The sequence below is a fragment of the Struthio camelus genome, chromosome 8 (assembly GCF_040807025.1).
Source record: "Struthio camelus isolate bStrCam1 chromosome 8, bStrCam1.hap1, whole genome shotgun sequence".
NCBI lineage: Eukaryota > Metazoa > Chordata > Aves > Struthioniformes > Struthionidae > Struthio > Struthio camelus.
This window is the reverse complement of record NC_090949.1, coordinates 10,125,287-10,141,571: the sequence shown is the minus strand read 5'-3', so window position 1 is coordinate 10,141,571 and position 16,285 is coordinate 10,125,287. Positions and strand designations below refer to the sequence as shown.

Genomic DNA, 16,285 nt, shown 5'->3' with positions numbered 1-16,285 from the left:
TCTGGAAGCCACCTGCTTTCTTGGTGCCACCAGTTCACAGGTAAGCCTCCTGAAGAACAGGTCCTGAGCCCTAACACTGCTAGCTCAAGCCTTGACTTGCTTGTACGAAGCTGGCTGGTCACAGACCCACACCAGCTTGGGGCAGCCAGACCCCAGGAGAGAGGTGAAGGTTTCTGTGTGGAGCGGGCTGGCACAGGAGGGTCTGAGCAGGCTCGTCTGGGACACAGCTTCTTGCCCCGTCTGCAACAGCTAGCACAAGGCAAAGTCCCTGAAGCTGTTGAGTCCTCTGCACCAACTGCTTTGTGCTGTGGGTCTGCTCCAATTGCACAGCGGGACTCACCAAGTGCCTTTTCTAACATCCACAAGTCAGAGTGCAGCTGGGAATAGGAGACCTTGCTCCTAGCCTGGTTGCCTGGGCCCCAAAGGTGCTAATAGGGCTTAATTTCCTTCACCTGCCCCACCTGGGACCCTCACCCACACCCTGACATGAGCCTGGGGGATCCATTTAAGCTCAGGTTTGAGGGCCTGCTCCTTCCTTGGGCTGTATTATAGGTGTGCCTGTTTATCTTCAGGGTGGGCCTTAGGCTCTTGCTGCAGCTTTATCTCTGTCCCTGTTCTGGCTGCTCCCAGTGGGGCTCCCTGGAGGCCCTGTTCCTGGTTCATTCCTTACTGTGTTTGGGGCTGTTGATGGGCTGTGAGTCAACATTTGCATTTCAGTGTGTTAATGCAGAAAGTGAAGAGCAGAAATCTTCTAGAAACTGGAAGTAGTCATCTATGCCTCTCTGAAGAGCCTTGTTTAGATTTTTTGCTGGTTTGTAAAGGAAATTAATGAAAAAAGAACACCTCAAAATTTCAGAGGACGAGATGCACAACTAGCCTTTGTCAAGGCTTACTTCCTTGCAGGCCAGTATGGTTTTGATCTTTTTAGGGAGAGGCTGGTGGGGGGAAGGCTCTTTGCTAGCACGCCCCAGGAGTTGGTGTGCAGCCCCTCTCCCTGAGGGAGCTCAAGCATGCAAACTGCACAGGGTGCTCTGCTGTGTCACCTGTGCTCGGGGTTGGATAGTGGCCCCAGGCTGCTTATTTGCTAACATTGATGTCACCTAGGCCTCCTGAGTCCCAGCTTGGTGCCTACTGGTTCAGCTCTGTTGCTCTGAAAGACTCCTGTAAGTCAAGGTGGTGTCTGCAGGATTTTTTGCCACCCAGCTGAGCACATCCTGGGCTCTGAGGCGAGAGGGACCATGGCCGCAGTGGTGGGAGGTGTTGGCTGTTCTCACAGTTCCCTGGATGGGAAAAGCAGCAGCCATGAGAGCCACAGGGGAAACCCCAGTGGCCTTGCGCTTTGCTGAAGAGCCATTAGGAAGACAGTTTTTTTTTTTTCCTCATTAATCTTCAATAATAAACTTGGCGTCAGAAATCCCGAGGGAGCTCTGGTCTGTGGGATCAGGCAGTTTGTATGAATGCTGTCCAGCAGACACCAAGCAACCTTATGTGCTCCTTGTTCCAACCGCAGCCTGGACTGAAGGCCAAGTGCCCTGGCAGGCAGAGAGCCTCTCCCAGGCACCGCGGGCCTGAGCCTTGTGCTTGGGTGTGTGTTGCCAGCTCTGCAGACCCTCTCCTGCTCAAGGATGGTGGAGCTTTGCCCTGTGTGGTCTCATGGGGGAATTAGGAGCATTCCTCGGCATTCGAGCCCAAAGACCTAGCCTCCCTCCCTCCTCTCCCCCCGTCCCCGTCTTCTGCTTCATCTCTTTCGGATCCAGCCAGGGGAAATTCCCTAGGCTTGTGCTTCTGCCATAGTTAAATGTGCAAGCGCTCTATAGCTCTAGGGTAGGTGTTTTAATAGATGTACAAATGGGATTGTGCTACAACACAGGAAATAAACGTCCAAAATAAGAGCTATGAAATTCCACATAACAAGCTCATAAAGAACCTGTAGTATGGGCTGGCAATGGCCTCCCATTTACATACAAGTTCAGTGAATTTCGTGCAACGCAACCACGCTGCGGTGTTTGCAGGCAAGGGTTTGCCCCTGTTTATACAAGTGAACTGCAGCAGCTTCATGTCCTGGGACTGAAATGCCAACACAGGACAAAGATCTGGTGGTCCCCAAGGAGGAAACAGCAGATAAGCTGGACGGCTGCTCTGTGGTGCACAGCACCGAGGCATGACGCCACTGGCAGGTCTGGGCAGCCTCTACCTCGACCAGGCTCCCACAGCTATAAAAATACCAAGAACAGGAAAACTGTGGTGCACCTTGTCCCTCCTCTGTGCCCTCCTGCTGAGCTGCACCCTGGCCTCTCTGCTGGCCCACATCCTTCATCTCGAAGCCATCGTCTCCAGGATCCTCTTTGATAGCCATCACCAGGGCATCATGAGCTACATCTAATGTGAGTAAGTAAAATGGGTTAGGGATGGTTCCAGCTGACCTGGGGACTCTTTCAGCCCCACGGCACTCCCCGGCCTGCCTCGGCAGTGGTGTCTGGCCAGTGCCGACCTCCGAACCACGCTGGGCGCTGTCCAGGGCATGCCAGCCACTTCACTCTGCCAGCAACAGCGGGGACCGTGTCTGTGCCTGTCCCTGTTTAGTTTCCTGGTTTAGATCTAGTCCTTTCAGACCCTGTGCCGTTATTACATAAAAAATTGTAATGATGTATTTCAGAAAAGACTTACGTGAACCACAGAATAAAAAGAAATCTTACACCATTGAACAGAAACAAGAGTTACATAGATGTAGCTCGCGTTTTCCACAGACCTCTGTCTAGTAATAAATGTTTGTTTTGTATACTTCAAGGCTTTGGAGTGCTAAGCAAATACTTCCAATAAGAAGACCTTCCTTTTCTTCCCACGACAGCTTCATTTCTTTAAGAGCCCTTTTGGGAGAGCTTTTTGGAAATCCAAGCGCGCTCTGCAGACCAGATTGTCTTATGTACACAATGGCCGTTTCCTCAAAGAGCTCTGTAGGTTTGTGACTTGTAACTTCCCCCTCTAAAGCCACGTGGAATCTCCCATTACGCCATATTTATCCCAGTCTCTGTTATTTCAAGACTTTATTACCAGTTCTAATAACTTGCCTTTTATAGAACTTGGGCTGACTGCTTTCCAGTTTCCTGGTTCCCACTGGAACTTTTTAAAAATTAGCATCTTATTAATAACATCTAGTCTTTGGCAGAAGAATCAATGTAGTGCTCGCCCAAGTGAGTATTTGGTACTTTATCCAAGAGTTCCTTCTGGCGCTGGCCCTTTTTTTACCATGTGTTCTAAAAATGTAGTTAAAATCTTTTCTCCTGATGCTTTGAGACAGTCCTGCAAACACATGCCCTCTAAGGAATGATGCTAGCGTGAGCGCCTTCACAGCAAAGGCTAATATGAGTAATTCGTTTAGCTTTCCTGCAATGACTCTTTCACACTCATATAACCTAATCATGCCCCGTCCCATGTGGCTCTCTGGCAAACTTCCTGCTTCTCATGTAGTTATGATTAATTTTTATGCCTTTAGGATGCTTTCCTCGGATCTTTTGTGGCCTGCCTTGTACGTGTGGCTTTCCAGAGCTAGTGTTCTTTTTTTATTCTCTTGTCTGTATGCAATTTCCACTTCTTTTAAGGTCTTGCCATTTCAAGTGTTTGTTTCTACTCTCCTGTTTAAGCACGTGACTTGGGGTTTTTTGTTTGTTTGGAGCGTTGGTGTGCATTTACTCCTACGTAATCTAATATTGCATATTTAAACAGCCTTCATGCTGCATACAAGCCTGAATGCTTCTGTGAAGTCCATTTGAATAGTCTCCTTTATCTTTTGCAATTAAGTATTATTCTAAGGTACCACTTTGTTCTCACCAGGACAGGCTGATCAGTAATTACTGCTCAGCGGCCCTTCATCCGCTACCTTGTGAACTAAGCCCTGTGTACGGCTCAGGAGTCACTCAGGTATGTGGTTTTCCTTGGCACAACCTCCCTTCACTCCCTGTGCGTGGTGTGGGGTTGCCTCACCCCACAGCCTTTCTCCCACCAGGTCTGAAGTACCAGCCTGGCATTTAAAGGGCCTGTGTAGAGCCAAGGAGACCAGGGATCCAGGCTCCCCTCGGCTCACCACGTCCAAGTCACTGACACCAGAGCCATGGGTGAGGTCAAAGAGGAGAAAACCCTGGAAAGCAGCATTACCCGGAACAGTGGGACTTCGGCCAGCTGGGAATTCGGGAGTCACGTAAGTCCCCCAGCCCCGCTGCGTCCCAGCTGCAGAGTCGCCAAGTTCCTTGACCCTGCGCAGAAGGCCTGAGAACGGCCGAGGCGGTGGGGGGTAGCAGCTGAGACGCGGCGTTGCTCTTAGCTCCTGCTTCGTGCGAGGCAGAAGAGTGACCTGGGCAGCCCCAGTTCCCTGGGCTCGCTCACCCCAAAAAGCCCTGTCTTGCCTTTGCCACAGCAGGCAGAACTGCTGAAATCGCCCTTCCCTTGAGCAGCTGCTGCACGCAGGGTCACGGCACAGCAGAGCCAAGCTGTGGGCGCCAGGAGCAGGGACCTGCTCCCCTTCCGGCACCGCGGCAGCGCAGTCCAGAAGCACCGGGCTGGGAAGGCAGAGGCCTGCTGCTCTGACTATGGTGCTGACACCTCTGCACAGTGACAGTTCTCTGCCCTGGGGACAATCCCCTGGTTACTAACACAAACACACCAAAACCCAACGTATTTGAAAGGGACAGCAGCCTGGTATTTCCCAGAGGATCCCGCCAGCAAGAAGCCCAGCATTATATAGACCTGCCTGGTTCGAAGGGACCCGAACGCATGGCAAAAGCTTCCTCATCTCACTGGAGTGCAATGGATGTGACAAACAGCTCTGCTGACAAAGCAAATGGGAGCACTTGCACATGGGAACGGTCTGGTGCAGCAACCAGCAGCGTGACTGAGCCTTGCGCACTGCTGGCCTCACCTCTTGCATACAGCAAGTGCCCTTGGTAACAGGGCTGAGCTCCCGTTCACTGAGGCTACAGGGAAAGTTCAGCTGAACCTGCAGTGACAGAAGTTTTCAGGCCAACACGAGCATTCACATAGGGTTTACACTACTGGGAAATAACAGCTCCTGTTGTTCCCTGGCACGGACACAAGCCCCAACTACTAGTCCTCGTCAAATCCTTGAAGTGACGCAACACAGCCTGTGAACAGATCCAATGGGGTCAGCAGTGTGCAGGTGATGGACACAGTTTCAATACAAATTTAGCACAGAGAGACCAGTCATAGGATTTTATTTGAGGGCTGATTTGAAGAAATTGCCTAGATTATACCCAATTTTTACCTGGATTCACATGCCAGATCCAGGATACACACAACACACATTGCTTTTCCTCACCCACCAGCCAGCACCTGCATTTTTAGATCACTCAAGAGAATTAGCTGCCATGCAAAGAAATGCATCTCTACTTTCACATTAGCCATGCAACACCCCACTACCATCCCATGCCTGCATCCATCCTCAGTCCAGAGGCACACCTGAAAGGTCAATCACATGTTCTCCTGCCCTTCCCTTTTACTCTGTGCCCTGTTGTGGCACTGCCTTTCCCAGCTCATGGATGGCCTTGTTCTCCAGCACCTCCACCTTCCCCCCGCCCGGCTTCAGCACGCTGGCCACCATTGCCCTTGCCACTGTCTCCACAGGAACCGAGTAAGCAGTGGGGAACACCCGTGCCACAAGACTGAGAAACTGCTGGGCAATCCACTCAGCAGGGCGGGACTCCTGGCGTGCGCACAGCAGCACCCTGCGGAGCAGGGAGGTAAGGCAAGTCAGGCTGAAATTATGGCCCTAAGAAAAACTAGAGACTGAGCTCTCCAACTGCTTCGGGAGCCCCAGCTCGGCTTGCTGAATCCATGTGGAGCCCAAGATGGGGCTTCTGTGGGGTCCTGGAACATGACCAGGCTGAGCCCTGGGACGCTCAACTCCTCTCCCACACAGCACTGCCCAGACAAGATGCCACTTCTCCCAGGCAGCAAGAATAGGGTGGAGAGGAGGCAGGAGAGAGTCCTCTCTGCACAAGGTCAAGCTCCGTGCAGAGTTAAGTTAGGACCTCTGTCCCTCAAACTCTTCTTTCAACTTAGGTCTCTCCTAGTGTGATGCCTGTGACCTTACCTTTGGGAAGGTCCCTGGGAAACTGCTCTTTGCCCCCTGCAGCAGTGGGGAAGGGGTGCACTGAGATGGGAGCCGTGTTTGCACCCAGCTGCTTTATCTGCTCCCCAGAGACTGCCTTATGTAAGCTGCTCCTAGCCCTTTCTCCATCTCTGCAGCCCTCTGCCCTTGCAACCTTGCACCTGAGTCCTGTGCCCTCCCTCTTTCAGAGCTACTCACGCTGGCCGGAGAATGGTACAGCGATCAAAACCGACAGCCTGGACGAGGTTCTCCACTTCTCCCTGTCAGAGCAGTCAGGCAGGATGAAACAAGACAAGGATGACTACAAACACCATGTCCACTGCCCCGTGAACTGGGGAGAGAAGAATCGCTGTGCTGTGGGCAGGGTGGCACTAGGCAACTGGCTGGTACCGCATCTAAGCCCCCGAGATCCCAGGGTAACTTGCAGCCTAGAGCCACGTGCACACACTGCTGCAGGACACTGACTCCACTTCACTGAAGCTGTGGCTTAGCTGCACGGCTTTAGCTCATGGACTCCATAAGATGAAAAAGGTAAAAACAAAGACCTGAGGGAAATTGCGCTGTTGGCAATAGTAACTTGGGAGAAAAATGCTGACATAAAAAGGAAAAAAGAACCAGAAGACAGCATTTCAGTAAGGTAGGTAGCCAAGAAGCAGCAGTGGCTCACCCTTTCCCACCTGACTGTCACCTGCCTGCCAGAGACTCATCAGGTGTCTCATGAGAGGCTGTGAGCACATCAGTGCCTCATAGCACCTTAAGCCCTGCCACCTCCCATACGTAATAGCTAACAGATAATTGGTATGTACTTGTAAACCATATATAATCCTGCTTGCAAAAGACACACAAGTCACAACCTACGAGAGAAGGGTTAGAGGAGAAAGTGCACAGGGCACCAGGTATAGTGAGCCATGGATAAAGGTCAGTCAAGTCCTAGGCGCCACAAGCCACACACCCCAGAGAAGAGGAGCTTCAGAGAGGTGAGGAAAGGAAGAACTGCAGCTGTTCCTGGCCACAGTGCAACACGTTGGCCAAGAGGCCACTTATCAAACTGGAGGGCAGGGCTGCTGCTCAGAGGGATCTCAGAAGGGCAGAAGAATGTGCTAGCAGGAGCTGGACAGAGCACAGCTGTCCAGGAAAAGGAAGGGCATGGAGGGGGTTGCCCACGCAGACAAGTTGAACATGAGTCAGCAGCGCACCCTTGCAACCCTGATGCTAACTACAACTGGGTCTGTATTAGCAAGTGTAGCCAGCAGAGCAAGGGACACTTGTGAGGCAGCCTGTGGGCACTGTGTCCAGTCTGGGGATCCCCAGTACAAGGCAGTGACAGTCAGGAATGCATCCCGTGGATGTTGGAGGCTGGAGCACACTCACCCCATGAGGAAGAAAATTTTCACAATGAGTATGGTGCAGCCCTGGGACAAGGCTCAGGGAGCCTGTAGGATCTCCACCCCTGGGACACTTCAAATCTCACCTGGACATGGCCTGAGCTGCCCAACCCGTCTGTGAAGCGTGGAGCAGGGGTTGTACTGGAGACCCCAGGGAGTCTGTCCCACCCAGATCTTCCCTGTGACTCTAAGAGGCAGAAGGATGCTGCACACAGGCATTTTGCTGCTCAGGATAAGGCAGGTCACACTGTTGTCCTGCCAGCCTCATTCCCTGATTTGTTGTTCTCCAGGTCCAGGAGGACCCCAGAGCCACTTGGATCTTTTGCAGCCTCAGCTCTTGCTTCGTTCCAAAGTGTCCTGGCATTTCCTGACCCCCCCCCCCCCGTTGCTTCCCACCTCACCTTCACCCTGAGGTAGAGGAAACGGCTGTGCTCGTTTGCGCCCTGGGAGGACTGAAGGATGAAGTGTTTGCACCCCCCGGCTCGTGCCAGCTCTGCTGCCTGCGCAACGTAGTCCCGGTCCACACGGATGAAGCCGGCCTGCAGGTAGAGCGAGAGAACAGGATCAGTGCAGCTGGTAGCTCCCACACAGGTAGTGGAGAGGGGGAGGATGACTCAGCCAAATGCTACATCCAGCATTGCTCGTTGGTGCTGAATGCATGTTCCCATAGCTTCCCTGGGGTGGCAAACCCCAGCAAGACTGAACGTGTGAATAATCTCTTCCAGTAGCACCCCTACAACATCTGGGAGGAGCAGCACACTCTCAGGGAGCTCCTCACTCACCACGCCGGCCTTGGCCCGTGTGGTGCCCAGGCAGCAGAAGCCGACATCGTGGCCCTGGAAGGCAGCGGCGTGGTCACTCAGTCGCTCAAAGTCCACCACCACCTGCTCCTGGGGGTACACCATGGGTTCACATGTGTGGCTGCAGCTCCTACAGGCCCCCGGCGCCCCTCAGCACCTCTGGGTACTGCAGGGCTGGGAAGGTCTGGTCTTGTCCCCCTCTGCCCCAGCCCATGCACTGGGCACCCTGGACCACCTACCTCCTGGGTCCTGCACCCCCTGATCCCATACCACCCCAACAGTGCCCTACACCACCTCCAGCATCCCCCAGGGTCTGCACCCCCTGACCCCACACCACCCCATGGCCCCTGCACCTGCCAGGACCCTCCCAGGGTCTGCACCCCCCAATCCCACACCACCCCATGGCCCCTGCACCTGCCAGGACCCTCCCAGGGTCTGCACCCCCCTGATCCCACACCACCCCATGGTCCCTACACCTGCCAGGACCCTCCCAGGGTCTGCACCCCCCAATCCCACACCCTCCCACAGCCCCCTACACCTGCCAGGTCCCCCGCTAGGGTCGGCACCCCCCGATCCCACACCACCCCATGGCCCCTGCACCCACCAGGACCCTCCCAGGGTCTGCACCCCCCGATCCCACACCACCCCATGGCCCCTGCACCCACCAGGACCCTCCCAGGGTCTGCACCCCCCTGATCCCACACCGCCCCATGGCCCCTGCACCCGCCAAGACCGCCCCAGGGTCTGCACCCCCCCGATCCCACACCACCCCAACAGCCCCCTACACCACCCCCGGGGTGCCCGCACCCTCCAGCACCCCGAGGCTCTGCGGCCCCCGATCCCGCCGCTCCCGCGGGCCCGCCGAGGCGCCGCCCGGCCCCGCCGCACCAGGGCGGCCGCGCTCTCCCCGCTCAGGCTCAGCCGCCGCCGCCCGATCGCCGTGACCCTGGCGAAGAGGCGCCGGGACAGCAGCTCCCGCAGCAGCGCCCGGCCCGTCTCGCCCGAAGCGCCCAGCACGAAGCAGGAGCCCCCGCCGCCCGCCGCCGCCATCGCCGTGCTCGGGGCCGGGGCGCCGCCGCTGCCGCCTCCGGGGCGGCCCCGCTCCGCCCCGCTCCGCCCCGGCCCGGCCCCGGCTGCCTTCTCCCGAGCCTCCTGGCGGCGGCGCTTGGGCGACACACGCAAGGGGAATCTGGAAACACCGCGTTTCTCGGCCGTGCCATCACCGTCGGGTGGCGGGGTGGCGGTGGCTCGCGTTGGCCCTGCCTCGGCGCCGCGGTGGGCGAAATCAAGCGTTTTCTGTAGGACACAAAGAGGTGCTGTTTCCTCCCCGCCTTGCCTGTTAAAACACCGGGTTTTAATGTCACCGGTCGAGAAGTGAGTCATGGTCGCGGTGTTGCAACTTAGGGCATGTTTTGATGTTTTTCCAATTCGTAGTCCATCTGGAAAACACCACGTGGAAGGAAATCTGTTTTCGTTTGGCGTGCTTTCTGGTGCATCTCTCTGGCAAGAGGTTTCTTTTGATCCCCAGAAGGGCCTGTGATTATGATGATGTACTAAAGACTGCAAATTATTTTAGTCTTCAGCCAAGAACTTTTATGTTGGCAGATAAAATGCTTGAACAGTGCAATTTCCCACGCAAAGTAAAACTTTCCTGCGGAAGGACGTGTGCTGGCACATGGACGCGTGTGTGTTTTGGTGGGAGTGTGCTCTGGGCTGCATTAGGGAGAGCGTTGCCAGCAGGGTGAGGGAGGGGATCCTTCCCCTCTGCTCGGCACTGGGGAGGCCACAGCTGGAGTGCTGCGGCCAGCACTGGGCTCCCCAGGACAAGAGAGACGTGTGTATACTGGAGTGAGTCCCACGAACATGAGTAAGAGGTTGGAGCCTCTCCAGTATGAGACTCTTCTAAGTGGTATCCAGTGACACAGCAAGACGCAATGGGCACAAGTTGAAATACAGGAAATTCTATTTAAACATAAGAAACAAACTTTTTTTACTGCAGGGATGGTCAAACACAGGAACAGGTTGCCCAGCGAGATTGAGGAGTTTCCATCCTTGGAGATACTCAAAACCCGACTGGACATGGGCTTGGGCAACCTGCTTGAGATGGCCCGGCTGGCTCAGGGTGGTAGGACCAGGTGCCTTCAGAGGTGCCTCCCCACCTCCTCAATTCTGCAGAGCTATAAGTGTGGGTGCGTTGCTTTCCTTCCCTCTTGTTCCTCTGCTTGGCGTCAGGGATAGTTAGAGGGGTCCGTGAGCTGCCGCACAGCTCCTCATCAGAAAGAAAAAGGCTAGGTTCAATCCGTCCTGCTAAGTCAGGTGGCAAAGGGGGAGGAGGGGCAGCGGTGGCTGCCCCCGAGCAGGATGTGAGTCAGCCGCACGGGCTCTGACTCTGGCTCCGGCCACAGCTTCGGGCCTCTAGCCTCATGTGGGACAGCCGCCGGGCTGTGTGAGCCAGCCGTGCCCCCCAAAACGGGAAGAGCCTCACGGTTACTTTGGCATCAAGCAGCCGTCGGATGAACGTGGCACCCTACGAAGAAAGGCTGCGATGCAGGAGCCGCTTCCCGCAGGGCCCTCGCTGCTTGATGCCGGGAGGCGTCCTCAGGAGGCCCTGGCAGCTGGCTCCACGGGCCACCATCCCCGCTCCTCGCTGGCCTGGCTGCCTGCCCCCCGGAGCAGGAGCCAGTCGTGGCCACAGCTCTGGAGCGAGCGCGTTGGCGAAGGAGCGCCAGGCAGCCAGGCGCTGGATCCAGTTTGTCCTGATTCCTGGGGAGGGAGGTGGAGCGGCCCGAAAGGCTGCATCCACCAGGCAGTTTTCCAGCCTAGCTTGTCAGCTGAGCGCTTTCCTGAGCGCTTCCTTTGGATGGAGGGTGAATTCCCGGTGCGCGTGCCCTGCACGCGAGGCGTGACGTGCCCCATGACGGTCGCCCAGTTAATGGCTCACATCCTGCTGAGGCTGCCAGTGCGCAGCCTGCACCCACGGGCTACGCTTCCCGCCCGGCACGCTGGACCCGGCTGCTGTGGGCAGATCCAGGTGGGAAGCGGCAGGGAACTAGGCTGATGCTCCCGGGCTCCCCGAGACGCTCTGGGGCAAGGGATGGATGCAGGGGGACGGGAACCGGAGGGTTTCGGTGGGGAGTGTTTGTGGGGCTGCGGCGGGGCCGATGCTGCAGAGGGACGCGGGGTTCGTGGGGTTCACGGTGCTGTTTCTCCTCCCTGGCAGAGCTGGGTCGGGCCGGCCCGGCACGCAGGGTGCTGGCTCTGCTCCCAGCCGCGCCATGGAGGCGGCGTGCCGGCAGAGCGCGGCGTTCGACTGCACGCCCCAGCCCGCCGCCCGCCACCCCGACTGGATGTCGGCGCTGCCCGACGCCCTGCCCCTCTCCTGCCTCTCCGTCCCCGGCACCCACGACTCCCTGAGCCTGTTCGGCAGCCGGCGCCTGCGGTGCCAGAGCTGGGAGCTGGAGGCGCAGTTGGTGGCCGGTGTGCGCTTCCTGGACGTGCGGTGCAAGCTGGAGCGGGGCGAGCTCCTCGTCTACCACCTCTGCGCCTTCCAGTGGGCCAGCCTGGGGGGGTGCTGCGCCGCACCCTGCGCTTCCTCCGCGCGCACCCCGGCGAGGCCGTGCTCATGCGCATCAAGGAGGAGCTGCCCTTCTTCGCCCTCCCCGGCTTCGCCGCCCGGCTCCGGCGCTACCTGGCCAAGGAGGGAGGAGGTCGTGTGTGGTGCCGGGAGGAGGTGCCCACGCTGGGCCAGGTGAGGGGCAAGATCGTGGTGCTGGAGGAGCTGGAGCACCAGGTCCTGGGCATCCCCTATCAGCGGTTGAGCATCAGCGACGCCTGGAACGTGCTCTCGCTGGAGCGGAAATGGGCCCAGGTGCGGCAGCACCTGGAGACGGCGGCCGGTGGCCACCCAGCCTCCTTGCACCTCACCTTCTGCTCTGGCAACGGCCTCTTCACCTGCCCCGCGGAGGTGGCCCGCTTTGTGAACCCCCGCTGCCACCGGCACCTGCAGCACCGCTCGGGGCAGGCCGTGCGCTGGGGGGTCGTCATCATGGACTTCCCGGGGGCCGACCTCGTCCGCCTCATCGTGGAGAGTAATGTGCCGTGGGGCATGGCAGCGATCCCCGGCGGCCCTGCGGCCCCAGGGGGTTTGGGGCGTGCTGGCGCGCGGACCCGCACTTGGCACCCGCGCCGCCGTCCCGCGGGCCGGCCGGCCACCCTGGCACGGGACGCCGCCAGCCCCACGCCTCTACCGAAGGGCGTCAGCACCCTTGGAGCTAAAGCGCGTTTCCAGCTCTTAGGCTGCGCTAGGAAGGCTTTGCGTGACGGCGATGTGACGTCCGCCTGGGTCGGCGGAGAGCCCGCAGCGGGTTCGGTGCGGCCACGGTTGGAGGCAGCCGGCCCAGGGACCCGCTGTGCGAGGGCTCCTTCGCTTCGTCCCCTCGCCTGCAAGGACGCAAGGCACGACCGTGGCGCGGGGCTGCGCCAGCTCGCATCTGAGTCCAGGCCAGCGGTGGAGCGGGCGACACCGCCAGCCTTTTGGGGCCGGTAAGTCCATCTGAAGTGCTTCTCTGCAAAATAGTGATTTTCATTTTACCAAAAATTAAAAATAAAAGGAAGCTAGGAAAGCACTTACTATGTTTTCTTGCCATTTCCTAGCAAAAAAGTGGAGAATAGTGCAGAAAAGACTCTTTGCTTTTGCTGCTCAGCAGTTAAAAAGCCTGTATCCCTCTTTCCACTGGCAAAACACAGTTAAATTGGGGTGTGTAGCTATCTTGCTCTTAAAGCAGAGGTGTAAGGGGTCAGAGTATGGGGGAGGAAGAGGAGGAGAAAGCAATTTCAAAGAGGGCAACAAAACGCTAGGAACATAGTTCCTCTTGTTATTTTAGGTTTTGCTTTTTTCTTGCAGGGGGTTACCCCAAAAGTCAAAACTGTAAAAAAGAGGTAACTTCAGCAGGCCAAAGAGATGCACTGCTATGGGGAGACAACGCGATACGGTCAGGTCCGGCTCGGTGCCCAGGCGCGAGGAGCAGCAGTGAAGCCACACGGGTGCCGCCAGCAGCACAGGGCGGCCCGGCAGCCCCCAGCACGCGGTATGTCCCCAGCGTGCAGCTCCCCACTGACCTGACCCTGCGTGTGGAGAGCAGGATGGTGCACCGCGGCCGTTTTGCCACGTGGTGATGTTTCAGACGTGCCTGCCCCATCGCTGGGGTCGCTCAGAGCCAGGGCAGGTGGTTCACAACAGCACGGACAGGGCAGTTTGGAGATCCATAAAGGTAAAGTGTCTGAGGCATAAAATTGCCCTTACAATGGACACCACCTCCGCGCCTGTCCCCTGCCTCCCGCTCCAGCCCGTCATGGGGCCAGCAGCATCAGGACAGGGCGAGCATCTCCCACTCATTTTAATCAAAACAGCCATAACAAATAATGCCTGCCCAGAAGGACCAACGGCTAAAGCCCAGCCCTAACTTTCCTTGGTTGCAGGTTGCAAGGCTCCTGTTCAAACCCAGGCAGTCATGCAGCGAGACCCTTAAACATCCCAGGTAAGAGATACCCGGGTGTCCCCAGAGCTGGAAACCCAAGTGTGCCCAGAAGCGCTGTGCAGGCACAGGAAGGTGCCCCAGGCAGAAGACAGTTTTTCAACGTCTGGTGTGTTAGCCTCACATGCAGACCTGCTAGGAAAGTGTGAGGGGAAGTGAAGCCCACACCTAGCTGCAGAAAAACAAATCAGCAATCTAAATAAGGACTGACAAGTCACAGGACACAATAGCTACTTGCACCAGAAAGATGGCCAATGTCCCAGGGGGCAAAATATCAAGCTGCTGGTTGCACTGAAACAAGGAGGTCAAAAAGCACAAGACAGAACGTTTTCCCAGGCCTGGTAAGAAGAGGAAAGCTCAGTCTTGGCCTGCCAAAACGATGCCTCAAGGATGCTCCTGTCATCAGGAAAAATATAACTGCCCTTAATGAGTGCCAGAGGGGCTGCCTTGGGATTTCCTGTCTGGAGAAGAGGACATTGTTTGCTCTGCAAGGGCTGGCTCTGGATGGAGATGAGAGTCTCCATGCTGAGGATGTTCATCCGCCCACCTTGGGCAGGCTGCCGTGATGGACGGGGGAATGTGTCCCAGGGCTCATTTTGATGGACTTGAGAAAATGGAAATCACCGCGTTGCACCAGGTTGTCCAGAGAGGTGACGAGAGCAGTGGTGATGCCTGGGGAGCTGGCGACCGGCTGCATTGGGCACTGAGATGTGAGCTATTCTCCACCTCCTGCCGCCGCTGCCCCTGCCAGAGCCGGCATGCCAGCTCCAGGGACCGCTCGGGGCCGCGGGAGACCCGCAGGGCGCATGGTGCCAGGACGCCAGGCCCCCGGGACGGGGAGGGACGGGTCTGCAGGGGGTTTTGGCTGCTCATGGGGCCAGGCAGCGGCGCGCTGCCTGGGATTCCCCGGGCGGGCAGAGCTGCTTGTTTACTCCGTGCCACCCCGGCAGCACTCGGTGCTACCTACGCCCCCGACATCCTGTTTGGCAAACCCTTCTCCGTGCCAGGCACGTGCTGTCATTGCCAGGGGCCGTGGGGCCGGCGCACGCGCGGCGCGGCGGTGGCACGCCGGCTCTCTGCAACCCGGCGCCAGGCAGGACCCACTGCGGGAGCCGGGACATGGACCCGTTTCGTCTCTGACGTCCTCCCGGCCGGCGCGGGGAGGACGGTGGGCCTGGCGAGGGCGGCGCGTGGCTGAAGGCACCGCGGGAAAGGGCTCCCCGCCCCAAGCACCCCAAAGAGAGGGGCAAGGCGGAAAGCTCTCCGGCAGGAGTGATGAAAGGAAACGTCTCTGAGAGGCGTTAGCAGGACAAACGGGTCCCTGTGGGGGCAGGCAGGGATAACTTGCCCCCAAACGCTCCTGCACCCCGTGGCAGGAGCCCACGGAGGTGCCCCGGTCCCGTCCGTGCCCGGGGAGGGCGGCGGGGGGCTGGCGGGAGCGGCGCGCTGCCCCAGGAAAGGCGCTCGCGGTATCGCCAGCAGCAGCCGAGCCGGGGGAGGCCGTGTCAGGGTGAGTCGGTTCCTGTGCGGTTTGCAGGGGAACATTGCACAAGGTGGGGGGGGGAACAGGCCGTGCCGCCGTGGGACGGAGCCTCTGCCCGAAGCCACGCGAGCATGCGCCGGGCGGGGGGCGGCGGCGTGGCGGTGGCAGGGACGCCCCGCGCTGGCGCTGCCCCTTCGCGCACCTCGCTCGCCTCTCGCTGCCCTGCGTGCTGGGTGCTCCCGGGGGGGCCGCGGCGGGTCGCAGCCTGGCCTTGGCCCAGGGTCCTTCCTCGGTAAGCGAGGCAGTGCTGAAACCTTCCCGGGAGCAGACCTTGGAGACCGCCGGGGGCGTGAAAGGACACCAGGCACATAACCTGCTCCCTGGGCAGGCGCAGGGCGCTCCAGCGCTGCAGAGCTGACGCAGGTTGTCTCTCCCACCTGCTGCATGAACCCCTTTTCCACCGCCTGTGAAGCAACCCTCGGTGCTGCCCTCGGGGTGCACGGAGCAGAGGGTCAGCCCCACGTGCGCGAGCCCAGGGAGCCCGCGGACACCGTTTCCGAGTAGGTGCACTTCGGATTCTTGCAAAGCGGTGGATTCGAGCCAAGCAGGGCGATGTACCCTCTCTAAGCTGCAAGGAAAACTCACCATCATTCCTCGGAAAGAGCCACATTGACCTCTTGGCAGAGCCGAGCCGGGCTCTGAGCCCAGAGGAGGACGAGCCGGTGGGTCCTCTGGCGGAGCAGCTCGCCAGTGGAGCGAGCCCCCGGCCCCCATAAATACGCTGGTTCACGGCTTTGAACTTGGCCATGTTCTGCCCTTTACAAGAGCAGCCTCTGGGTCTCTGCCACCTTGTTTCCATTTTGAAAACAATACCAGAAATTATTTGTAGTTGCAAAAAAAAAAAAAAAAAAAGAAAGAAAAAAGAGGGCATATTTTTTTCTACTGCTCTGCCCTACCATGTC

General features: G+C 58.0%; 2 protein-coding genes across 3 annotated transcripts; one reads left to right on the top strand and one right to left on the bottom strand.

Annotated features, from left to right (window-relative positions):
* Window positions 1–5,196: 5,196 nt before the first annotated feature.
* Window positions 5,197–9,415, bottom strand: HTATIP2 (HIV-1 Tat interactive protein 2). Of its 2 annotated transcripts, none has more exons than XM_068952070.1 (5): window positions 9,195–9,415; window positions 8,289–8,396; window positions 7,908–8,045; window positions 6,320–6,381; window positions 5,197–5,735 (listed from the first exon to the last, which is right to left on the bottom strand). In XM_068952070.1, the coding sequence occupies exons 1-5, from the start codon at window positions 9,354–9,356 to the stop codon at window positions 5,507–5,509; spliced, it is 699 nt and encodes a 232-aa protein (XP_068808171.1). In that variant the 5' UTR covers window positions 9,357–9,415; the 3' UTR covers window positions 5,197–5,506. The 2 variants fall into 2 exon arrangements, with proteins under 2 accessions (XP_068808171.1, XP_068808169.1); XM_068952068.1 differs by having other exon boundaries at window positions 9,114–9,386.
* A 111-nt stretch (window positions 9,416–9,526) lies between these two features.
* On the top strand, window positions 9,527–15,975 carry LOC138067995 (uncharacterized). Its single transcript, XM_068952135.1, is given in 3 exon segments — window positions 9,527–11,867; window positions 11,870–12,848; window positions 13,210–15,975. Coding segments are annotated over 3 exon segments (1,470 nt in total). The 5' UTR covers window positions 9,527–11,404; the 3' UTR covers window positions 13,238–15,975.
* The last annotated feature ends 310 nt before the right edge of the window (window positions 15,976–16,285 follow it).